Source organism: Polypterus senegalus, chromosome 11 (genome assembly GCF_016835505.1).
Source record: "Polypterus senegalus isolate Bchr_013 chromosome 11, ASM1683550v1, whole genome shotgun sequence".
In the NCBI taxonomy this organism is placed as follows: domain Eukaryota; kingdom Metazoa; phylum Chordata; class Cladistia; order Polypteriformes; family Polypteridae; genus Polypterus; species Polypterus senegalus.
In genome coordinates this window covers 24,101,079-24,124,171 of record NC_053164.1, presented here as the reverse complement: position 1 = coordinate 24,124,171, position 23,093 = coordinate 24,101,079, and the positions used below count along the sequence as shown (strand labels likewise).

At 40.9% G+C, this 23,093-nt stretch overlaps 1 protein-coding gene across 1 annotated transcript in view; it reads left to right on the top strand.

Moving 5' to 3' along the window:
- The first annotated feature begins 7,621 nt into the window (after window positions 1-7,621).
- LOC120538740 (latent-transforming growth factor beta-binding protein 1-like) overlaps window positions 7,622-23,093 on the top strand; it is a 616,227-nt gene continuing 600,755 nt past the window's right edge. Inside the window, exon 1 of the mRNA XM_039768171.1 lies at window positions 7,622-8,223. Within this exon, the coding sequence (XP_039624105.1) occupies window positions 7,967-8,223 (257 nt within the window). The 5' untranslated portion in view covers window positions 7,622-7,966. The remainder of the gene's footprint in view (window positions 8,224-23,093) is intronic.

Here is a 23,093-nt window from a genome sequence, read left to right as displayed (position 1 = left end):
TCTGATGTAGGCACTGCATTTGGAAAACTTCAAGTTTATTGATATCAGATTGAGACATCGTCCAACTCACTAATCCATAGTGCAAAATAGGCAGGATCAATGTACTGAAGAGATGAGCTTTGGTCTTGATGGATATGTTTTTCTATCACCACAGGCACAATTTGAGGGATGCAAAAGCCACAGTAGCTTGGCCAACCTGGCTGGTGATTTCAGTATGCATGCCACTTTCACTCCTGTATCAGTCATCCAAGGTACTCCAATTCTTGGACCTGTTCAACCTGAATGTAATTGAGATGAATGGCCATAGAGTTCATCAGTTGACAAGACTTTGGTCTTCTCCACATTGAACTTCACGCTATAGGACTGAGCAACTTGGGCGACATTGTAAAGGATGTCAGTGGCCTCGGCATCCACCTGGATGATGTGACAGCCGCCATTTTTGTTCCAGTATGCTCATCACACATTAACTATTATGTGGTGATGGGGTGAGAGGCAAAATGAAATTAGAGGGCCAGAATTACTAGGCCATGGAGGGAAATGTTATTTTTATTTCCATAGGTGTGTGAATAACCCTTGAAACACTATAAAAGAGTATGAGAAAATGTCTCAGGGACACCTAGAAATAAATATTATGAACTAAATACAAGTAGAATATCTAGTGTTACTGTTTTGAAGAAGTACAAAAAAAATGTTATTTTTTCCATGTTCACTGTTTTAAAAAAAGAATTCATAGTATACACATCCATTAATAAAGACCCCTGGCCTGCATATCATTTTAAAGGGCAGATCTTATTCTGTTAGAACATGTATAGTTGATAAAGAAATTATACTGTGTATGCAAATTACAATATGATAGCTACAAGATTCAAAAACATCTTTACAAAAACAAAAAATCACTGTAACTGAACTGTAGAAAGTGGAAAACATAGAAAGCATCCTTTGAAAGTTGAAACACCTTTAGTAGATAATAGTCTGTCCATCATAGTGTACACCATTGAACTGGGACAATCGAGAAAGCCATGTTTGTTGGGGCCTGGTGTTGCTGGGATACAGCAGTCCGGCCATCTTTGACGGAAGAAAGAAAAACGTTGTAATGTGGTATTGTTGTATGCAAAACAGCATTTTTACAGCAAAATGCTATACTTAATGATTTCATGCAATTTTTTAAAGATTTCGCTTTATTGTTCGTTCAGTACACACGGGTTAAATACACACAATTAAAAGTAATGGTATTTTTTCCCTCATGAGCTCTATGATATAGTTATAGTCTTGGTTCCAGAGTTTATTCCCTCAAAAGTTACATCTTATCTAAATTATCCAAACATAAGAACAAGATACATATTTCGAGTCTTATTTAATAATTTGAACAAACTTAATTTTTTCCACCTATTACAGCATGTAAATGTATTTTATGGCTGGCTCTAAACTGGTCCAGTCTGTATGGATGTTGTATGAGTGTGGGTGTGTACATAAGTGTGCCCTACAATGGGCTGGCACCCAGTGTCAAAGTGCCCTGTGATTAAACTTAAATGTCATCCAGGGTTGGTACTGGCCTACTTACTGTTCAAATGCTGCCAGGACAGAGCCAAGCAGAGACAGGCATTCATCACCTACCCTCCAGGACACAACAACTTATTTATGGGCGCTCGTAGCTTTTTATCTATTTCTGGACTAAAAGACTCGAGTCATTTCTTTGTATCTGTATGCCATACACAGCCGCACTGAACGCTTTCCCCACTAATCAAATCCAAGTGTTTTCTAACTGCCGGCCATTCTATTGATTCAGCCGGCAGTGATGTTGGGTTCATTCCAAGTCTGAGCTCTGCACTTTCAGAATGATGAATAAACGCACTTGCGATGTCAAGTAAGCTTAACGCGGCCTCAGAATGCATTCTTTACACGTTTTGTGTCAAACACCTTGTCTGCTCCTTTTTATTCCTTCTCATTACTCCATCCATCACTTGAATCTTTATGCAAACAACCTTAATCTTGGCTCTTTAACTCAATAGTGTGCAGGTGTCATCGTCACTGACTGCTTGAACAGCCAGAATAGCTACAAAGTGATGCTGGCCCATCTTCAGCAATGAATCCCCCTGGATTTGTACATGGAAGAGAAACAGACAAGCATGCAATCTGGACAAAATACCAAAAGGGTTTACCAATGGAGATAGCAGGCATCATAGTGTGGGTTTGGGGCAGCCACCCGTGTAATATGCCCTGGCTGCAAATCCCCTTGGGATTAATAAAGTATCTATCTATCTATCTATCTATCTATCTATCTATCTATCTATCTATCTATCTATCTATCTATCTATCTATCTATCTATCTATCTATCAAGAATTGTGTTTAGTATAAAGTTCAAAACAGAACAGATTCAGAGATGCAAAGATGATGACTTTAAAGCCCGGGATCAGAAGTGACATCATCATATTTGCCAGAACCGGAAGTAATGTCATTATTTCTAAACAAATTCCAATTCATATTATGTGATATGATCTACTGTTAAATTCTGCACTGTACTTGTAATATTATCATGATATCGAGGATTACTTGTGTTCAGTTCTGTGCATTGTATTGTATTGTATTGAACTCCTTCTTTTGACACCCACTGCACACCCAACCTACCTGGAAAAGGGTCTCTCTTACACATGTGCTCATGGGAGGCTGGTGAAGGGCCTGAATGAGAGTAATTCCATGCCAGACCAGGGGGTGGCGGAGTACACTAACTCTTTCTCTCTCTTCTCCCGCCTGGCCCCGACGACATTCCTTCCAGTTGATGTCAAATCCTTCTCTCTCCTTTAAAGCCACCATCTTTGTGCTTTTGAGTCAGTTCTATTTTGGATTCAAACCTGTAAACATCAATTATCTCCATTTTGCAGCCAGGGACAACATATGGGTGGTGGCCCCAAACCTTTTGTGGCTCATTTCTTTGTATTTTCCTTGACCCTACTTGTGACCCGTTATTTGCGCGATAGACATATGCGCGGCGACAAAATAACGCCGATTACAACGCGGCATCAATATCGCGCCGACAAAATCGCCCCGACAAAATTGCGAAAGTTTCATTAAATATGAATTACTAGTTTAAAGCATATATAATAATGTTTATTTTAGAAGTCAATATTATGAGACACGGCATGCCATCAGCACGGTACGCAGATAGTCCTTAAGATCACGCCCTGCATATGCAGGAAGAATTGCAGCAAGACGTCTTGATAGTTGAGCGTATTTAGACTTGCTGGCTGCCTGACTGCTGGTAATTCCGCTTTGTATATGACGATCTATGCCAACCCTCGACTGAGTTATTTGTTCGCGGCATGCCATCAGCAGTTATAACAGTTCTAACCTAGCACATAATGTGTACATAATGCGCACGTACGCATCCCACTCTCTTGGCCTCTCTCGCGATTTTGACGGCGCGCATTTGTCGAAAACCAGTTAGCGGGTATGTCGGCGCTCATTTGTCTGTCACGGTTTTGTCAGGGCGCATATATCTATCGCGCTTTTGTCGGTGAACCGACCCTACTCATGTGTTCCAGTGAATGGAATCCCAGTTCAGCGACTTGCAAAGGTATCTATCCCCCTCAATATTTGTTCTGTTTTGTCAAACTACAATCTGGAATTAGAATGGCTTTTCATTTGGATTTTACGTAACGGACTTAATGATATAGTCCAGATTGTTGAAGTGAAATGTAAATAAAAATCCTTGTAAACATACAGTATAAAAAAAGTTTCGAGTGCATATGTATTCATCCCCTTTGCTATGAAACCCCTAAGTAAGATCCTGTCCAACCAATTCAGTTGAGAAGTCACTTCATTCGTTGATTAGGGTCCACCTGTGTGCAATCAAAGTGTCACATGATCCACCACAGGATGTCTATATAAACAGACCTGTTCTGAAAGGCCCCTGACACTGTAACACCACTACACAAGCAACATGAAGAGCAAGGAGCACTCCAAACAGGTCAGAGACAAAGCTGTGGAGAAGTACAGATCAGGGTTGGTTTATAAGAAATATCTCAAATTTTGAATATCCCACGCAGCCAGTACCAGTGCTAGGTTGTTTTGGACTTTAGGCCAAGCTTATTAGTGCATCAACTGACTGTTTGGTAGCTAATCCATGCAGCTAGGTCCCCCCCCCAACACACACACACACACACCATTATGATTTACTCCCTAGGCAAATGCCTAATTTTGCTTTATGGTGACCCCTGCCCCTGCACCAAGCACCATTACACCATTACAGCAAAATGGAAAGAATATGGCACCACTACAAAACTGACAAGTGAAGGTCCCTCACCAAAACTCTCAAACCGGGCGCTGGGGCACTAATCAGAGATGTGACTAAGACACCAAGGATAACACTGAAGGAGCTACAAAGATCCACAGCGGAGATGGGAGTATCTTCCCATAGGACCACATTCAGCCGTATACTGCAAAAGCTTTATGGAAGAGTCACCATAAAAAATAAAGTCATTGCTTTAAGAAAATAAGAAAGCACATTTGGAGTTTGCCCAACAGCATGTGGTGGACTCCCCGGGGTATCTCTGATCAGATGAGAAAAACTCTTTGGCTATCATGGGAAACATCATGTGTGATGCAAACCCAACACTTGCTGTCACCACAGGAACACCATTCCCACAGTGAAGTATGGTGGTGGCAGCATCAGGTTTTGTCACCAGGGATAGGAAATCTGGTCAGGATTGAAGCAAAGATTAACATCACTAAATACAGGGCAACTCTTGAGGAAAACCTGTTTCAGTCTGTCCAGGATTTGAGCCTGTGATGAAGGTTTCCAGCAGGACAATAACCCTAAACATGTTGCTAAAGCTACACTGGAGTGGTTTAAAGGGAAACATTTAAGTGTCTTAGAATGGCCAAGCCCAGACGCAGGGACGCTATTAGGCATGCGAGAACTACACATCTGTGTAGGGCCCCGACTTACAATTTTCTTTTTTTTTTTTTGTTGTTGGGCTGTGGGCCTGGGGCCCCTGTGATGCCCCTGGCACTGCAGCCGTCTGTGCCAGCCACTCACGTTGTGTGTCAAGATACTCTCCTCATCCTAAATTTTATCGTTCTCTACAGACGTTTTATTAGAACACCTTCCTGGGCCTGCACATTTCTGAACCGCGTAGGGCCCCCAAACTGCTAAGAACGGCCCTGCCAGACCACAATCCAAATAAGAATCTGTGTCATGACTTGAAGATGGCTTCAGTCGCCACATTCAAATCTCGCCTAAAAACGCACTTCTTCACATTGGCTTTTAATTCTTAACCTGTTTCATTTTCCACTTGTCTTTTGCTATTTTCTCTATTTTATTTGGTCCCTTGACCTGTTTTTAGTATCTCTGTTTTAATTCTCTCTTAATGTTTATTTTTAATATTTTGCTTTTAGTCCTGCTTGTTGTAACTGTACAGCGCTTTGGTCAGTTGTAATGCTGTGTTTTTAAGCGCTCAACAAATAAATATGGTATGGTATGGCTGTACATCAACACAACCCATCAAACCTGAAGGAGCTCAAGCAGTTGTGCCTCGGGGAATTGGTGACAATCCCAGATGTGAAATGTGCTCAGCTAATAGAGACATTCAACAAAAGACTTGCAGCTCCGTTTTCAGCAAAAGGGGGGCTCAACAAGTTATTGACTTTCTGACAAAGTATTGATCATTGATATTAGGTAGAATGCCTACTGGGAGCTTGGTGGTCTCATGGCCTCGGAACCCCTGCAGATTTTGTGTTTATTTTTTCTCCAGCCATCTGGAGTTTATTTTTCTGTTCTCCCTGGCCATTGGACTTTACTTTATTCTTTGTTAATTACTATTGCCTAATTTTATTTTAATATTTCTTCCTTTTCATCTTGTAAAGATGAGCTACATCATTTGTATGAATACGTGCTATAGAAATAAATGTTGTTGTTGTTTGGGAGGGTAAATATCTCTACATGATCAGGATCTCTGTGTGTTTGTCTTAATTATTGCTACAAAATAATAAATATTTTGTACTTTCAACGGGGTTTGCATGTTGTGTATATTCAGTTAATTATCATTATTATTCATGGTGGCTCCAAAATCTGTACTAACCCCTACTTTCTCTTCTGTTCTTTTTCCGGTTTTCTGTGGTGTTGATCTGCGCCACCACCACCTGGTCAAAGCACCGTGATGTCCTTACATTGATAGATTAAAGGCTAGAAGTCCACGTGACCGTCATCATCAAGTTCTTCCATGTGAACCCTGAATACCACGAGGACTGATTGAGATCATTTATGTTAGGTAGAATGCCTAGAAAGGACTGGATGGTCTTGTGGCCTCGGAACCCCTGCAGATTTTATTTTTTCTCCAGCTGTCTGGAGTTTTTTTTGTTTTTTTTTTTCTGTCCTCCCTGGCCATCAGACCTTACTTTTATTCTATGTTAATTGGTGTTCCCTAATTTTAATTATTTATTTTGTTCTTTTTTTCTTTCTTCATCATGTAAAGCACTTTGAGCTACATTGTTTGTATGAAAATGTGCTATAGAAATAAATGCTGTTGTTGTGTAAATCAAATGCTGCTAAACCCACAATACTCCATTTTAACTCCAGATTGTAATGCAAAAAAAAAAAAAAAAAAACAGGACAAATGCCTAGTGAAACTGTAAGATCTTTAGAGATTTTAACACCACACTTTGTCCACACTATTGGCCAGCATTGGATAATGTACACCTTTTGCAAAACATTAAAAATTATATAGAAAAAAGAAAAGAAAAATGACATCAATTCAACGGAAGTAGACAGATATGTTAAGAAAATATGATAAAATACAATCTATAGCTTTCTGTCAGTAATAACAGGGTGTTGTACCGTGTTAGCCACTATTAATGTAGTGAGAAGTCAATCAAAATGACACCTGTTATTGGCTAACTAGAAATATTACAATACGTAAACTTTTGAGGCAACTCAGCCCCCTTCTTCAGGGGAGATGTAATCATTAATCTTGCCTAAAGAAGGGTCCTGAGTTGCCTCGAAAGCTTGCATATTGTAATCTTTTTAGTTAGCCAATAAAAAGTGTCAAGTTGCTTGACTTGTCAGTAATAATGTATATTAAAGGTTTTAATGCTGTTTCAAGTTAAAGTTTTTTTTTTTTTTAAGTACAGCATTAATCACTGGATGACTGTCTTAATTGTTAGTTCAGTTGGAATGAAACCCTTCGCGCACAGGTGCCGTCAGGAGCTTATTTGGAAACACATGGCTAAAGCCTCGCAACATAACGATCGTCGTTATTTTGTAATATAACTTACTAACTTACTTACTTACCTGACAAAATATTCTCAGAGCCTGTAAGCTTGATTAACAATTCCATCGGAACTGTAATTTAAGCGTTTCTAGCTAAGGAGAAAATGCCGGAATGAAGCCCGTTAATTTTCTAATTCACATCTACACCTGCTCAAACCCAGCCCTGCCCCCTATGATCTAATTGGTTACTTTCTAAAGAATTAGAGCTGCCGAGTTTTCTACTTCAATTCCAATTGGCTTCGGGTTTTTGAGTTCCGCCCACTCTTGTCTATTTTCTATAGCGGTAACTAAACATCAAAGGAAAACGTGTTAAAAAAGAGAGAGCTTAGACACCCCGTAATCTAACAGACGTCGGATCAAGCGGGAGGTTTTTTTTTTCCTCCCATTCTTCCGCAAGAATAATGGCTTAATCTGCTCCTTCAAGAGCACAAAAAAGACTCATTAGTTTAAACCGTTTAGAGAGGAAGCAGCCTGTGCAAGAAAAGAACGATTAAAAAAGTTTTACATAAAGTAACTACTCTTTTGATCAGCGAGACTGGATATACATAATCGATTAATACTAATGAAGTGGCTTAGTTGCGGCTTGTGATTTTTTTTATTCTTTCTATTTACTATTTTTTACACAAAAGCGACTTTTAACTGTAGGCTGCATGTAAACGCAGTCAGATTTTTTTTTCGGCAACAGAAGGACGGACGCGGCGATGCTAAGTAGAGAGCAGCGGTTTCTCCCGCGGTGCGCCTGCCTCCTCGTGCTGTTCGGCTGCGCTCTCTCTCTCGGGCTTCAGCTTAAGAACTTGACCCGCGAGGCAAAGAAGGGGAGACCCGGGCTACCGGCAGCTGTGTTGTCTCCGAAGAACAATCGTTCCTCTGCAAAACTCCAGATTGGCGTGGGCAGGATCGCGGTACAAGACAAAGAATCGGCAGGGAACGCGACCGGCGAGTTTGGCCAGCTGACAGGGTAAGTGTAACACGGGGCCAGTCGTATAGGGGACAATTCACAAAACCATAGATGTGGCAAACCAGTAAAATCAGTACTGAAAATTCAAATGGATGTGGGTTAATAAGTGCATGCCGGCTGCTCGTTCTTTTTCCGCACCGAGAGACAGTGTGGCTATTCATTAACGACCCATTGATTTGCGCAAAGTAACTGAAACAGAAGTTACACCTGATTCCTAACGGGAGACTTGAGAATGCCGATGCTTCTTACGTCCATTTTCTCAGCGGATATGAGGAAAATCGGCGCCTTGTCATGGACGGGACGCCAGCAACTTTTTACAACGGAGCAATTCTGAGTTGTACAATTAGCTAAACGATGTGAAGAACCGTGAATAAAATATTAAAATAAAATAAATACCTAAATACACAAGAGGCCACCAGAAACAGAAACCGCGCAGGACGCAAAGTACCGCGAAACCCCGCATTATCAGCCGCTCCACGGCGCAGCGAAAGACAAACAGCTGCATCTCCTTAAAAGTGAATTCTGACTTGAGAGTAACGAGCCATGTTTTCAAAAGATAAAACATTGGGCTTCAAAGCATGGATTAGAATAATAACCTGTTCTTGTAAAATATAAAATGTAAATACAAACAACCGCCAGTCTGTTGAAAGCTTAATTAAACGTTTAAGGTACAATAAACATTAGAATGATAATCATTTCAAGTGTAGTGTGATATTGTTGGCATGAAAAGAATACATCTGATTTAATACAATAAAACAGCACCATGCAATCTAAGATGAATCTCGGAAAGTACAATATAACATTAAAAAATGCACAGAATAAGAATAATAAGCTGAGACAGACTCGCCTTCAGTCACTTGAGACTCCGTATTGAATTAAGCCAGTCTGACAACAGATGAATATGAATAAACAATCATAACCAGTGCTCACTTTTACTGATTCACTTTATCCAGTACAGGGTAATTCTAGCATCAGCTCAAACACACTTATACTATAGAGGTGAGCAATTTAAAGCTCACACCACTTCTTTGGAAGCAACCATTACAAACGGGGGAGGTCATGAACCCCAAAGGTTAACAGATAAAGACCTCAGCACTGTCTGAGACCACCCTACATCTTCTGTCTTTCTGATTAAAATAATGAAACAGCAGAAATACTAATATATAAAAGAGTACACTTCTGTTTTAAAATATAACACCTCACCTTTCCATGCCCATATAATATGCACCTTGTTAAAAGGACAAATAACTGTGTGTCTCTTTGGTTATTAGTCTCTTTGATAAGCCATTTGGTGTGGGATTCATGAAATCAGTGCCAATGTTTGTGATGTGCCATCTGTTGGAATGAAAAATGCAATGCATTTTGTTTCTACATGCAGTAGAAAATACATTTCAATACATTTTTGTGCCTACATGTTGTGTTTTTCTGATTAATATGATGAAACAGCTGAAATGCTAATATAGAAAATATCTCTTAAATAAAAAAGACATCTTATTTAAAATGATAGTACCTCACCTTACCCTGCACGTGTAATATCCACCTTAATAAAAGGATAAGCGTGTGTGTGTGTGTCTGTATTTGTGTGTCTGTTAGGTTGATTTGACACTGTGTTATGCCATTTGGTATGTGATCTGCAAAAGCATGCTAATGTTTGCAATGCACCATCTGTTGGAATGAAAAATGCAATGCAATTTATTACTACACCAGTAATGGTGCACTGTACGATAACGTGCAGTGAATACAGGTACACTTGACTTGAGTTTTCATCCACTTTCTCTGTACGTTTACCATTCGTTTACTCAGAGGTTGATGTGCTTGCTGCTTCCTGAGCAGCTTTTCTTTTCTCCACCCTAGCGGCCCGATTCTTCTCTTCTTCAAACTGATTAAGTCAATGTTTGTGTTGCAATTACTTAGTACATTTTCTTTCATTTTGCCCTTAAGCTGGCACTTAAATCTTCAATCTGCCTCAATAATGATTTAACATATGAAGAGGTAGGGGAAGTGACAGCGAAGGTGATAGGGATGAGAATGGCACCCTTATGCATGCGCCACACGGCCACCCTGCTGGCTGCCGCTGAGAGCTGATTTTACAATAAAATAAATGAAAATCGTCACCATGAAAGCGGATAGCAGACGTCATGTAGTATATGTGTACCAAATTTCAGGTCAAAGGGTTTGCAAGCTACAGGTGGTTTTAAAATCTTGGACAGACAAACGGACAGCCACGGTAGTATACATAAAGATGTATTGTAAAATATATTTCAGTACATTTTTGTGCCAATATTTTGTGTCTTTCTGATTAAAAAGATGAACCAGTAGAAATACTAATATATAAAAGAGCACACCTTTTATTTGCAATGATAATATCTCACTTTTGCTGGCATGTGTAATATCCACTTTACCAAAAGGACAAGTGTCTGTGTATCGTATCTGTGTGTCTCTTTGATATGGCATTTGCTATGGGATTTCTAAAAGCAGTGCTAATGTTTGTGATGTGTCATCTATTGGAATAAAAAATGCAATGCATTGTATTATCCATCCATCCAACCCGCTATATCCTAACTACAGGGTCACGGGGGTCTGCTGGAGCCAATCCCAACCAACACAGGGCACAAGGCAAGAAACAAACCCTGGTCAGGGCGCCAGCCCACTGCAGGGCACACACACAGACCAAGCACACACATATCCCGAGAAAACCTACACAGACACGGGCAGAACATGCAAACTCAACGCAAGGAGGACCCGGGAAGCGAACCTGGGTCTCCTAACTGCGAGGCAGCAGTGCTACCCACTGTGCCTCCCCCATTTGGCCATTCCACAGCTGAAACATTGCTTGGCCAGCCAATCCGATGAAAGGACCCCTCTACGCCATGATTCCTGCGATCCTTCATCATGGATGACTTTACCTTAGGCAGGCAAAACAACTTGGCAAGTGGGCCGTGGCACCAAGTGCCACATTTGAGTACTGAGAAGAGAAACAAAATAGGTGAGGGTTAGTAACAAATTGTAACTATCATGTTACTTCTGTTTTAGTGATAAAGACTAACAACAGAAATGCAGTCTGTACAGTTAATCAGCAGCTCTAGTCAGGGTGTACTAAACTGAAGTAGTGAGTCTTCAGCTGGGTTGTAAAAGCTGAGACCGAAGGGGCATCTCTTACATTAGCAGGCAGACCATTCCAAAGTTTAGGGGCCGTGTAACTAAAAACTCGACCTCCCACTATTATATAAGCACTTTGATCTCCTTTTTGTATGAAAATGTGCTATATAAATACATGTTGTTGTTGTTATTTTTTTATTAATCCTTGGAGTCATAAGCAGACCGGCATCTTGAGATCTTAATGTGTGCTCTGGTTTGTAAATCATAAGTTCAGACAACTAAGCCGGACCTTGCCATTTAATGATTTATATGTTAAAAGGAGGATTTTGAAATCTGCCCTGAACTTAAACAGGAGCCAGTGTAAGGATTTAAGAACTGGAGTTAACTGGAGGCTGTATAGAGAACAGTTTGAACATCCAGTGAACAGTGCATTGCAGTAGTCAATCCTACTAGAAATAAATGCACAAATTAATTTCTCACAATCCTGTTTATTTAGAAAGCGCCTTAATTTCCCAACATTTTTAAGATGGAAGAAACATGATTTGGACAACTTTGTAATATGTGCTTTAAATGACATGCTAGAGTCAAAGGTAACTCCTAGATTACGGGCTGATTCAGTAAAATTAATGGAGATTCCAACTGAGTTAAATGATGACAAAATATTGCTGTGATCAGCGTCATTCCCTCCAACAATTACTGTAACATCTCTGTTTTATCGGTGTTTAAAGACAAGTAATTCTCATCCATCCACTCCTTTAATTCACTAACACTACTAATTAAAGAAAACATCGGATAAACTTCATTTGATCTAAATGAAAGGTATAACTGGGTGTCACCTGCATATGAGTGAAAATTAACATTATGTTTACTAATGAAAGATCCCAGTGGAAGCATGTAAAGTGAAAACAGTAAAGGTCCCAGTACTGAGCACTGCGGGACACCATATCTCACTTCTGTGTACAATGATGGGGTACTGTCAGCACATTTCTGTACATATTGGAATCGATTTGATAAATAAGAACTGAACCAACCGAGCACGGGGCCTGCAAGCCCAGCATCATTTTCTAGCCTGTGCAGTAAAATAAAATGGTCAATGGTGTCAAATGCTGCACTTAAGTCTAACAACATAATTACAGTGGAGTTTCCTTCATCAGAGGATATCAGAATGTCATTTACAACCCGCGTTAGTGCTGTTTCTGTACTATGACCAGTGCGGAAACCAGACTGGAATTTCTCAAATAAATTGTAATGCGTAAGGTGTGACTGAAGCTGATTGGCGACTACTTTTTCTAGTATTTTAGAGAGAAAGGATAAATTTGAAATAGGCCTATAATTATTTAGTATGTGTGGGTCTAGGTCTGACTTTTTAAGTAATGGTTTAATGACTGACACTTTTAGTGCATCAGGTTCTGTGCCATGCAATAATGAACTATTGATAATGTTTAGAAGAACATCCATTGCACTGATCTAGGGAACAAGTAGTGGGCTTCATTTTAGAAATTAAAGTTAAGACTTCCTGCTCAGTTACAGGATTACAATTACTAAAGTGCTGAATACAATGTGAGGCAGGGTCTGCTAAGCTAGTATTTGGTTTGTACTGTGATGCTGAGATCTGGGATCTTATATTTTTAATTTTCTCATTGAAGAAGTTCATAAAGTCTGTACTGCTAATATCTGTTGGTATTTTGCACTGTTGATCTGAATTCCCATTTGTTAATTTAGCCACTGTTCTAAACAGTACCCGAGGATTTTTATTAATGCTATCTATTATTGTAAAATAGTATTCTGAGCGAGCTTTAAAGAGAGCTTTTTATATTTTTTAACACTAAGGGTTCACCACAAAGTTAAGCATGACTACGTCCACATTACCAGGCTGACTGAAATCTATTTCTTTTTTTGCCTTAATGAGACACAAATCTGATGTTGGGGCTATGTGGACACAGAAATGCAGCATTTTTTAATCAATCATTTTCAGATGTGTATCTGATTTGTGGCCATGTAACATGAATTAGAAAGGTAAGATCGGAATTCATGCCTGTTTTTGTTTCAACGCATGGGCCGAACGCTGTCATCTGTGTTGGCAGTGGGGCAGAATATCAATTGAGGAGCGCTACAGCTGTAACAACAGTCCCATTCCCACCATTGCTGACTCCTTTCTTGTACCCACACATCTCTTGGTGCAGCTGTGTCAGCAATATGCCTGAGAAAACAGCAAAAGCTAACCTTCTGGCTTTTTTTTTTTGCCTACTCAACTTAATCCTGTACAGCGGATGAACTGTTTGCCGTCCTCTAGAAGAAAATTCAATGCATAGACTAGATGCTAGCATGGCCATTGTGTCTGTTTTAGTGCCATGAATCGTCTGACGAATACAGCATGCCGTTTTGGAGGACAGATACATTCACATTACAGTTCGATACAGCAGGTCACTTGTACTGAGGAACGTTGTGACCTGCTGAGGGCACTTGTGCCACGCAGACCAGACGCAGGACACAAGTTTTTATTTTTTTTACTTTTTCCTCATGGGAAACACTTTCCCCCGTTTCCCACCTGTAAAACAGTTAAAACACAGACACAAAACACACTCTTCTTTCTTTTTCTTCCTTCTCTTTCTCTCTGTCTCCCTATCCACCTCCACTCTTCCTGGCAGGCTTTGTCCTCCACCTCCCGACTCTGGCTTGTTGAGTAGTGGAAGCTGGCTCCTTTTATAGGGCAGCCAGAAGTGCTCCAGGTATCCGGTGACCTTCTTCCGGCAGCACTTCCAGGTGTGGCAGAAGTGCTGCAACAAAGGGCTTAGAAGTACCTACCGCACCCACGAAACCCATCAGCCCTGTGGGTGTCCGAGGCACGGCAGTTACCCAGGGGAGCTGCCATGTACAGCTCAGTGGAAGGTAATGCCCTGCAAAAACTCTCAAAGTCCTTGCACTCTTGTGGCATCCCGACTTTGTAAGGGTCCCGGCCGTCTGCCACAATGTAAACCGACAAGATAGGCAAATCTGATTAGAACCAAAATCGGAACTGAGCAACAAGGCTTGTAATGTGAATGTGGCGTAAGAAAACTGAGCACCGGTTGTTGGGCTTGGAAAAGAACTCATCAGCCATTTTTTCTGAGTGTATCTCTTATCTCCAAGAGGATGTTGTTCAAGGGGGTCTTGATTATGCTCAAATAAAAGGTTTATGCCTCTCTCATGGAGAACTGTAGTGTTGAACAAGGCCCCTTTGCAACAACAAGAATAATACAGTTTGCATCCAAGACCACCTATGTGTTGATGCTGTGATATTGCTCGCAATTCACATATGCATGCAATGATCTATATGTGTGTGCCATTAATCACACCATGGATTTGCATGACTGCAGCTTGCTTTTACATTACCTCATGTGGAGTGGTGGTGAAATACGTAAATCCACGTAATACCTCAAGACTTGTAAGGGCATTGAAAGTTTAGCGGAATGTTCAAGAAATGATTCATTTTGACACAACCAAATCATCGCTATTAAAAAGTTGCATCTGACACTTGGCCTAAAAAAACGTAACGTGACAAGCATTTTTATTTTGCATAGCAGTGCATGGCTCCTTCATGTGGATGGTGACGTACAAGGCTTGTCAAGAATATTATTCCTTTTCGTTTTACAAGTTCAATGTTGTCCATAGTTTACAAAACATTCCACCTTACCCAGGATGTGCATGCCAGTCTCTGCCTGAACGACATTTTCTTGTCGCTCCTAGCGAGTTGGGACAGCTTGTAATCCTGGTGAATTTCTTAAATTAGGAAAACTGATCAAATGTTTTTACTTCTGCTGTTAAGATTGGGGCCACTTTTGCATCACTTTTTGATGCAGTTAGGCCCGTTTTTGTACTTTGAGATGCTTGACAAATGTAACAACAACATTTATTTATATAGCACATTTTCATACAAGTACAGGGGGTCCTGAGGTTACAGCACAGTTCCTACAACAGTGATGTAACCCGAATTATGGTGTAAGTCGAAACACACCCTAGCCTAAGTCACTTACCTATCCTAACACATTTGCAAAATCATAATCTAGGACATAAAAACACAACTAAGCCACATAAAAAGGAAAAGGACATAAATATACCGTACTGTACACTGTACTGTAGTAACAGAAAAAATTAGTATAAAAGAAAAATTCCTTACCTTTATTCCTTCTGACCTCTATTAGACAATGTCTAATTTCACTTCCATTGTCATGGCTTTCCTCTTCTTTGAAGCACTACCATCTGAAGACTCTGGCTTTCATTTATGAGCCATGAGAAGGGCAACAAAGTTGCCAAACAAAGCCACATAAACGGACCACTTCCTCTGCACACAATGAAACTAATTCGCCAACTCCCTCACTCATACGCTGCGTTTTTCCACTGCGCGCAACCAAACTAATTCGCCCACATAGTCTGTAAGTATGACACTAATGGCGTAGGCCTAAACACTCATGTCTCAATGTTTTTTAAGTTTTTATGGTAGTGAGCGTTGTAATCTCGAAAAGTTGTATGTCAAAACGTTGTAACCCGAGGACTACCTGTAATGTAGCTCAAAGTGCTTTACATGATGAAGAAAAAGAAAAAAGACAAAATAAATAAGAATTAAAAAAATGGGACACTAATTAACATAGAAAAAAAGTAAGGTCCGATGGCCAGGGAAGACAGAAAAAAACAAAAAAAAAACTCCAGACGGCTGGAGAAAAAAAAAAATCTGCAGGGGTTCCGAGGCCACGAAACCAGCCAGCCCCCTCTAGGCATTCTACCTAACATAAATGACCTCAATCAGTCCTCGTGGTATTCAGTGGTATTCATGGAAGAACTTGATGATGACGGTCGTGTGGACCTCTGGCCTTTAATCCATCAATGTAGGGACATCACGGTGCTTTGATCAGGTGGTGGTGGCGCAGATCAGCACCACAGAAAACTGGAAAAAGAACAGAAGAGAGAGTAGGGGTGAGTACGGATTATGGAGCCACCATGAATAATAATGATAATTAATTGAATATACAGAGCATCAGGATTAAACAAAAATGAAGCTGTGAGAAAGCCATGTTAAAATAATGAGTTTTAGCAGTTTTTTAAAGTGCTCCTCTGTATTAGCCTGGCAAATTTCTATCAGTAAGCTATTCCATATTTTAAGTGCATAACAGCAGAAGGCCGCCTCACTACTTCTTTTAAGTTTAGCTGTTGGAATAATAAGCAGACACTCATCTGAAGATCTAATGTTGCGACTTGGAGTGTAAGGTGACAGACATTCTGAAATATAAGATGGAGCAGATTGTTTAAGGCTTTGTAAACCATAAGCAGGATTTTAAAGTCAATTCTAAATGACACAGGTAATCATTGTAGTGACATCAGGACTGGCGTGATGTGCTTGGATTTTCGTTTCTGAGTTAACATTCTAGCAGCTGCATTCTGCACGAGTTGCAATCGACTGATGTCTCTTTTGGGTGGTCCCGAGAGGAGTGCATTACAGTAATGTAGTGGACTGAAAATAAAAGAAAAGCGTGAACTAATTTCTCAGCATCTTGCAATGTTATAAGAGGTCTAACTTTTTCTATATTTCTTAAGTGAAAAAATGCTGTCCTAGTAATCTGATTCTGGGACATTCACAGTGTTGTTTTGAAGCCATTCCTGTCTGCTTAGGGCCGTTGGCTTTCTGGAAAACAAATCTCCTCCCAAGGTGTAGGTTTCTTGCGGACTTTCTCCCATGTGCCTTCTGGCAGATTCTAGCTGAGATGTTGGGTGTGTTTGTGTATTTATTTAATTATTTTTTTATCAGTGACTTTCTGTTTGCTGCTCTCCTTTTAAGCTACAAGTGCTGATTAGTGATGTGCAATGAACGAACAAGCTAGTTCTTTTGTACTCGTCTTGGTCTCTGAATGAACGTACTGGTGCATTGACATCATAGAACGAGTACTCCTTGTTAGTTCTCTTAATTATATGCAAATCAATTTATAACTTTTATGTAATGTGTTTTTTCTGGATTTTTGGTTTGATATTCTGTCTCTCTCCATTTAAAATGTAACTACCATAAAATTAGAGACTGTTCATTTCTTGGTAAGTGAGCAAACTTACAAATTCAGTGGGGGATCAAATCATTATTTCCATCCATCCATCCATTTTCCAACCCGTTGAATCTGAACACAGGGTCACGGGAGTCTGCTGGAGCCAATCCCAGCCAACACAGGGCGCAAGGCAGGAACCAATCCCGGGCAGGGTGCCAACCCACTGCAGGATACACACCCACACCCACACACTAGGGACAATGTAGAATCACCAGTCCACCTAACCTACATCTCTTTGGACTGTGGGAGGAAACCGGAGTACCAGGAGGAAACCCACGCAGACACGGGGAGAACATGCAAACTCCACGCCGGGTCTCCTAACTGCGAGGCAGGAGCGCTACCACTGCGCCACCGTGCCGCCCCATCATTATTTCCCCCACTGTAAAATAAAAATTAGTTTCTGAGAAAATTGCATTCAGTTTCCGAAAAGTTGCACTATGGAACTTTTAAAATTAGATTATAGTTTGAAAAAAGTCAAATCTTTTCTGAATGATTGAAATGGGGTGTCAGAGTAGCTAGCATTGTGGCTTCATTTTCCAGGGCCCTGAGTTCAATGCAGTGGTCTTTTTTTTCTAGGAATGTTTGCTTTCCTACATCAGCTCAAAGATGTGAGGATTAAGTTACTGTAAATGGAGACTCTAAACCAGCCCAGTGTTGGTAAGTGCATGCGTGAGGCTGTCCTGTGATGAGCCCAGGGTGGTCGTGTCGCTGTGTCATCTGGGGTAGGCCCTGCCATCCTTCAACCTTGTAATGAGAGCACTGGATTGGGGAACTAGATTGACTGAATTCTAATAAAAAGGAATGCCCTCCATTTCATTGTTTCATGCAGTGAGATGTGGTGTAAAAGATCAGGAACTGCACTTCAAGTGAGTCCATGAATGTGACTCTGAGCAAGTCATTGTGGCTGCTTAGGTCTGCTTATTCTGATCAGAAAAGACACCATTGCAACTTGTACTTGTTAGGCACCCTGATGCTGTTTATTGTGACGTTTATGTCACATAAATGTGGGTTGCCTTTTGTGTTCAAAGGTTCAGTGGCATCTGTTAAGTTGTTTTTTTCCAATAGGAGCACATCATATTTTCCAGTGAATAGATTCTTTATTTGAATATGAATACTGTAACCTGTAGGGAACACAACTGCACCTCTAACACCCAGACACAACCAAACCACACTGCCACGGGTTCAAGGAAAGAAGTTTTTATCCCAAACAAAATACAGGTTTTTATCACCGGATAAACTGGTCCCAGTTTCGTTCCATTTTGGTTCTTTTCTTTTCTTTTTCACCTCCGCTCTCTTCCAAGCCAGTCTTGTTCACCTCCTCCTGACGTGGACTACTGGATGAGGTGGAGTTCCTGCTTTCCATCACAAACCCAGGAGTACTTCCAGGTCCGGTGGAACCGCTCTGTAATCGGGAATAACAGCTCCCTCAAGTGCAGGGGTTGCCAAGTCCGGTCCTGAAGGACCACCGTGGCAGCAGGTTTTCATTCTAACCCTAATGAGTGATCTGTTTGTGCTGCTAAGTAACTTCTTGTGAATTCATTTTAATTGCATTTCCTCCCCTGAATTTCTTCATCATTCCTCTGATTTGCTTCATTTCTTTCCTTAAATGGCACCTAAACAGAAATGAAATATGAAGTGAGGGAACCAACAGAAGACCAACTAAGTCAGGGGCTCAAACTCCAACCAATTTCACTCCAACTAGCTGCTTAATGAGGCACTGACTCTTCTTGTTAATTAAACCCGTTCTCTAATCCCATGGCTCGTTGCTGCTCTCATTGTGTAATAGCAGACACTTCTGAAATTGTTGATTTTCCACTTTTCTAAGAGCTCTGGTAAAATGTTTTGGGGACTTGAGCAGTTCGACTTTCCTGAGACCTTCTTTTTTCTTCATTTTCAGATATTGTATGATGGACACCAGTTGTTTTTGCTGCTAGTTAAGGAAAAAGAAACAACTAAGGGGCCTGAGTCAAGTTAATTAAAACTAAGACAAAAGAAGTTAATTAGCAGCCTAAACTGGTCACTAATGAAGAAGATGGTTAGAATGAAAACCTGCAGCCACAGTGGCCCTCCAGGACCGGAGCTGGCGACCCCTGCTCTACTGTACAGATGTCAAACTCCGGTCCTGGAGGGCGGCAGGTTTTCATTCTAACCATCTTCTTCATTAGTGACCAGTTTAGGCTGCTAATCAACTTCTTTTGCCTTAGTTTTAATTAACTTGACTCAGGCCCTTTAGTTGTTTCTTTTTCTTTAATTAGCAGCCAAACAATAACGAGACACAAAACAAGCTGCCACATGACCAGTTCATCTGTGCCCATCACACAATATCTGAAAAAGTGAAGGTCTCGGTAAAGTTGATCTCTCAGGTCACCAAAACATTTTGACACTCTTCTTGCAAAAAAACAGAAAATCAACAGTTTTGGAAATGTCTGCTGTGGCAGAATGAGAGCAGCAACAAGCCATGGAATTAAATAACAAGTTTAATTAACAGCAAGAATCGGCCTCTCATTAAGAAACTGGTTGGAGTTTGAAGACCCAGTTTAGCTGGTCATCTGTTGGCTCGTTTCACATCTCATTTCTGTTTAGCTGTCATTTAATGAAGAAAAGAATACATTCAGGGGACTGAATCCTTAAAAGCAGGGCTAAAGAAAAGAAGTTAATTAGCAGTGAAGACTGGTCACTGATTAGGAAAAGAGTTAGAATGAAAACCTGTAGCCATTGTGACCCTCCAGGCCTGGAGTTTGACACCCCTGCTCTAGGGGCACCTGAGAACTCCAACATGGATATCCAGCAAAACTATGACTCCCATTCAACCCTGTGGATGTCCAAATGAGAGTCTTACTAGAGGGACACTGCCAACTGGTGCACTTGTAGAACACAAAGCCTCCTTCCTTTATCATGGCTCCCTGGCTGGATAAGGAATCATCCACTGCATGTAGCATGCCAGTCTATATGTGTCTTCTATGACACCACACTTATTAATGGTGCTGAAACACATGGATACAAGTATCAACCTCATAGAAAATGTTAATAAAAAATGTAAAATTCTTCCTAAAATGTTAATCTACTTGGTTTTCTAAATCCATTTTTTTAACAAGGCCATGAGGGTGCAAATCCTGTGCTTGCATCATCAGGCTGATACCAGGTAAACACAAAATCCCGAGTTAACCCCACAACCAGCGGATGCAGAAATTATTCAGACCCCTTCACTTTCTGTACACTTTATTGTGTTGCAAATTTAATTTTAACTGAATACTTTGAGGGATGAACCAGCATTCAAGCTCGGATGGACCCTGATCTCTTGCTTGGCCAGGAAGCCATGATAAAGGAAGGTCAGTGAGGATGTGGACGCAGAATGATGGTGCAGTAACAACTACACTGGAGCTGGTGACCCAGTAGCCACAGTGGGACTTGGGAGGCAGGAAGAACAGGACAGTGGATGACTGCCTGCTACTCTAAGTCCCTCAAAGTACACTGGGCAGCAGCATCCCGTCTGGTGAACCCCAGAATTGATACCCATAGGGCAGCATGGGAGTTGTGGTCCCATGGGGCTGCCCTGTCAGGTTCTGTGGGGCCACCAGAGAGAGCTGTCATCCGAGGGATGTTCAAAAAGTTTCCTCACTTTTATATTTTTGTTGGAAACCGTGAAAGGTGGGAGGAGCATGTCTGAGAGTGTCATGTGACTAGTTCTGTCTGGCAAGCTGGCTGCCTTTGCAGTTTAGTAGAAGAGTTTTCACCCTGTGGTGAAGATGGCTGCGAAATATATAAATTGCACCAAAGAGGAACAGCGTTCTGTCTTACACTTCTTGTTAAAAGAAGTATGGGGATAAAGTTCTCTCTCGTAGAGTCATCAATGTATGGATTAAAATGTTCACAAATGTCAGTACTAGTTTGACGGATGCAGAGCGCTCCGGACATCCAGCTACAGCCACGACCACAAGGAATGATGTGAAAGCAGCAGTGCATTAGTGGCTACACGCTCAACCAAAAACATTTTTTGCTGATGGCATTAAAAAGTTGGTATGACGCTGGGAAAATTACATCGCAAAGGAAGGTGACTTTATAGAAAAGTGATGTCATTTGTTTTGGAAATTCTTAATAAATAGTGCTAATAAAAAAGTGCAGTAACTTTTTGAACATCCATCATGTATACTGTGGTCCTACATAACTTAAAAGAGCTTCCTAGAGGCAATTGATTGAGCACCTGAAGTACTTCTGGGTCGGGAGTTAAACAATAGCCCCTCACTTGACCCAAACAGATGGAGTCGGGAGAGGAGATGGACAACACTCGCCTAGGTGGAATGGAGAAGGAGGACGAAGGAATAGGAAAAGCGTATGAGGAATTGTTGTCCTGTATTATCAAGTACTGGAGCTTCTCTGGCACTAAGGAAAGCACTCCTGTAAAATGTACATGGTGTTGTAATTAAAAGCACTAGATTTGAACCCGGGACTGCGCCTGTGGTAGTTGTGTCTGGGATTTGGGGCTGAAAGACATCTCCTTCAGGCCGCAACACATTTGACATTTTTGCCAATCTTTCTATACTCAATAACTCATAGTGACAAAGCGAAAATGTTGTCCGAAAGGTTTGCAAATCTCTCTCTATATAAAATCCAACGTCTGTCTGTCTGTCTGTCTGTCTGCATTTCACAAGAGAACTACTTAATGGATTCAGATCGGGTTTTTTTCTATAATTTGCTTGAACATTCCAGTTGATTTTGCGACTTCTCTCGTTGCGCTAAGTATAATAGTTTGTTTGCGGTACCAATTTATTAGTGCAAATCTGAGAGAGACTCATCGGGCTGCGGGGCCCTCCTCACTTGTAGGCCAGCCATAGGGCATACCTTACCTCTGCTTAGCTAGCCAATGAGAGAACTACTGAACAGATTTAGATTGGGTATTTTTCTATAATTTGCTTGAACATTCCAGTTAAGTTGATTTGTAAGAATCATAGTTCACTTGCAGGAGCGATATACAGTAGACCCCCGTGAAGTCGCAGTTCAGAGTTCGTGGCCTCAGTCATTTGTGGATTTTTCCTTAGAAACTATCTAATAATTGTTAGCGGAAACCTTAAATATCCTCCGCAATTTTTATGGCTTTTTTCATTGCAATACTGTACTGTAGAGAGACCAGGAAGCAACTGTAGAGGAAAACGCGGCTTTGGATGATGAAAGTAGCCAATAGAATTTGAAACTGCAACTCCCAGCAGTCCCTGCAGTGGCTGCGATTGGTCTTCTGCTGAGGGTGCTGGGGCTGTTGGGGTCAAAGGATGTCAGCGTGGCTTTTTAAAAGGGGGCCGGTGACCAAAAGCAAAAAAAAAAAGTTTTTGTAGTTTGTCTTTCAAGTTCCTGTCTCTCTACCTGCCTTCTGTTCCGGTTACCTGTACTTATTTGTTTTGTCCTGGATCATTTCGTGGTTGGGGTCTGGATTGTCTGCCTTCTGCTTGTGTACATGAGGACTGTAAGTGGATTCATGGCCATCCTGCGTGGCGCTCCTGAACCCGTTATCCGTCTTCGCCATTTCAGGAACTACCAGTAGGACTATCTTTACATTCCCATTCAACATACAGATCTCTGGACTATCTGTTTTCATCATTACATTTCATCCATTGCTGTTTTTCGTGAACGTTTTTCATGATTTGTTTTGTGTGTTTTCTTTGTGCTTTATTGTGTTTAATGTGTAATCACCGTAAGGGGAACAGGGGTGGTATC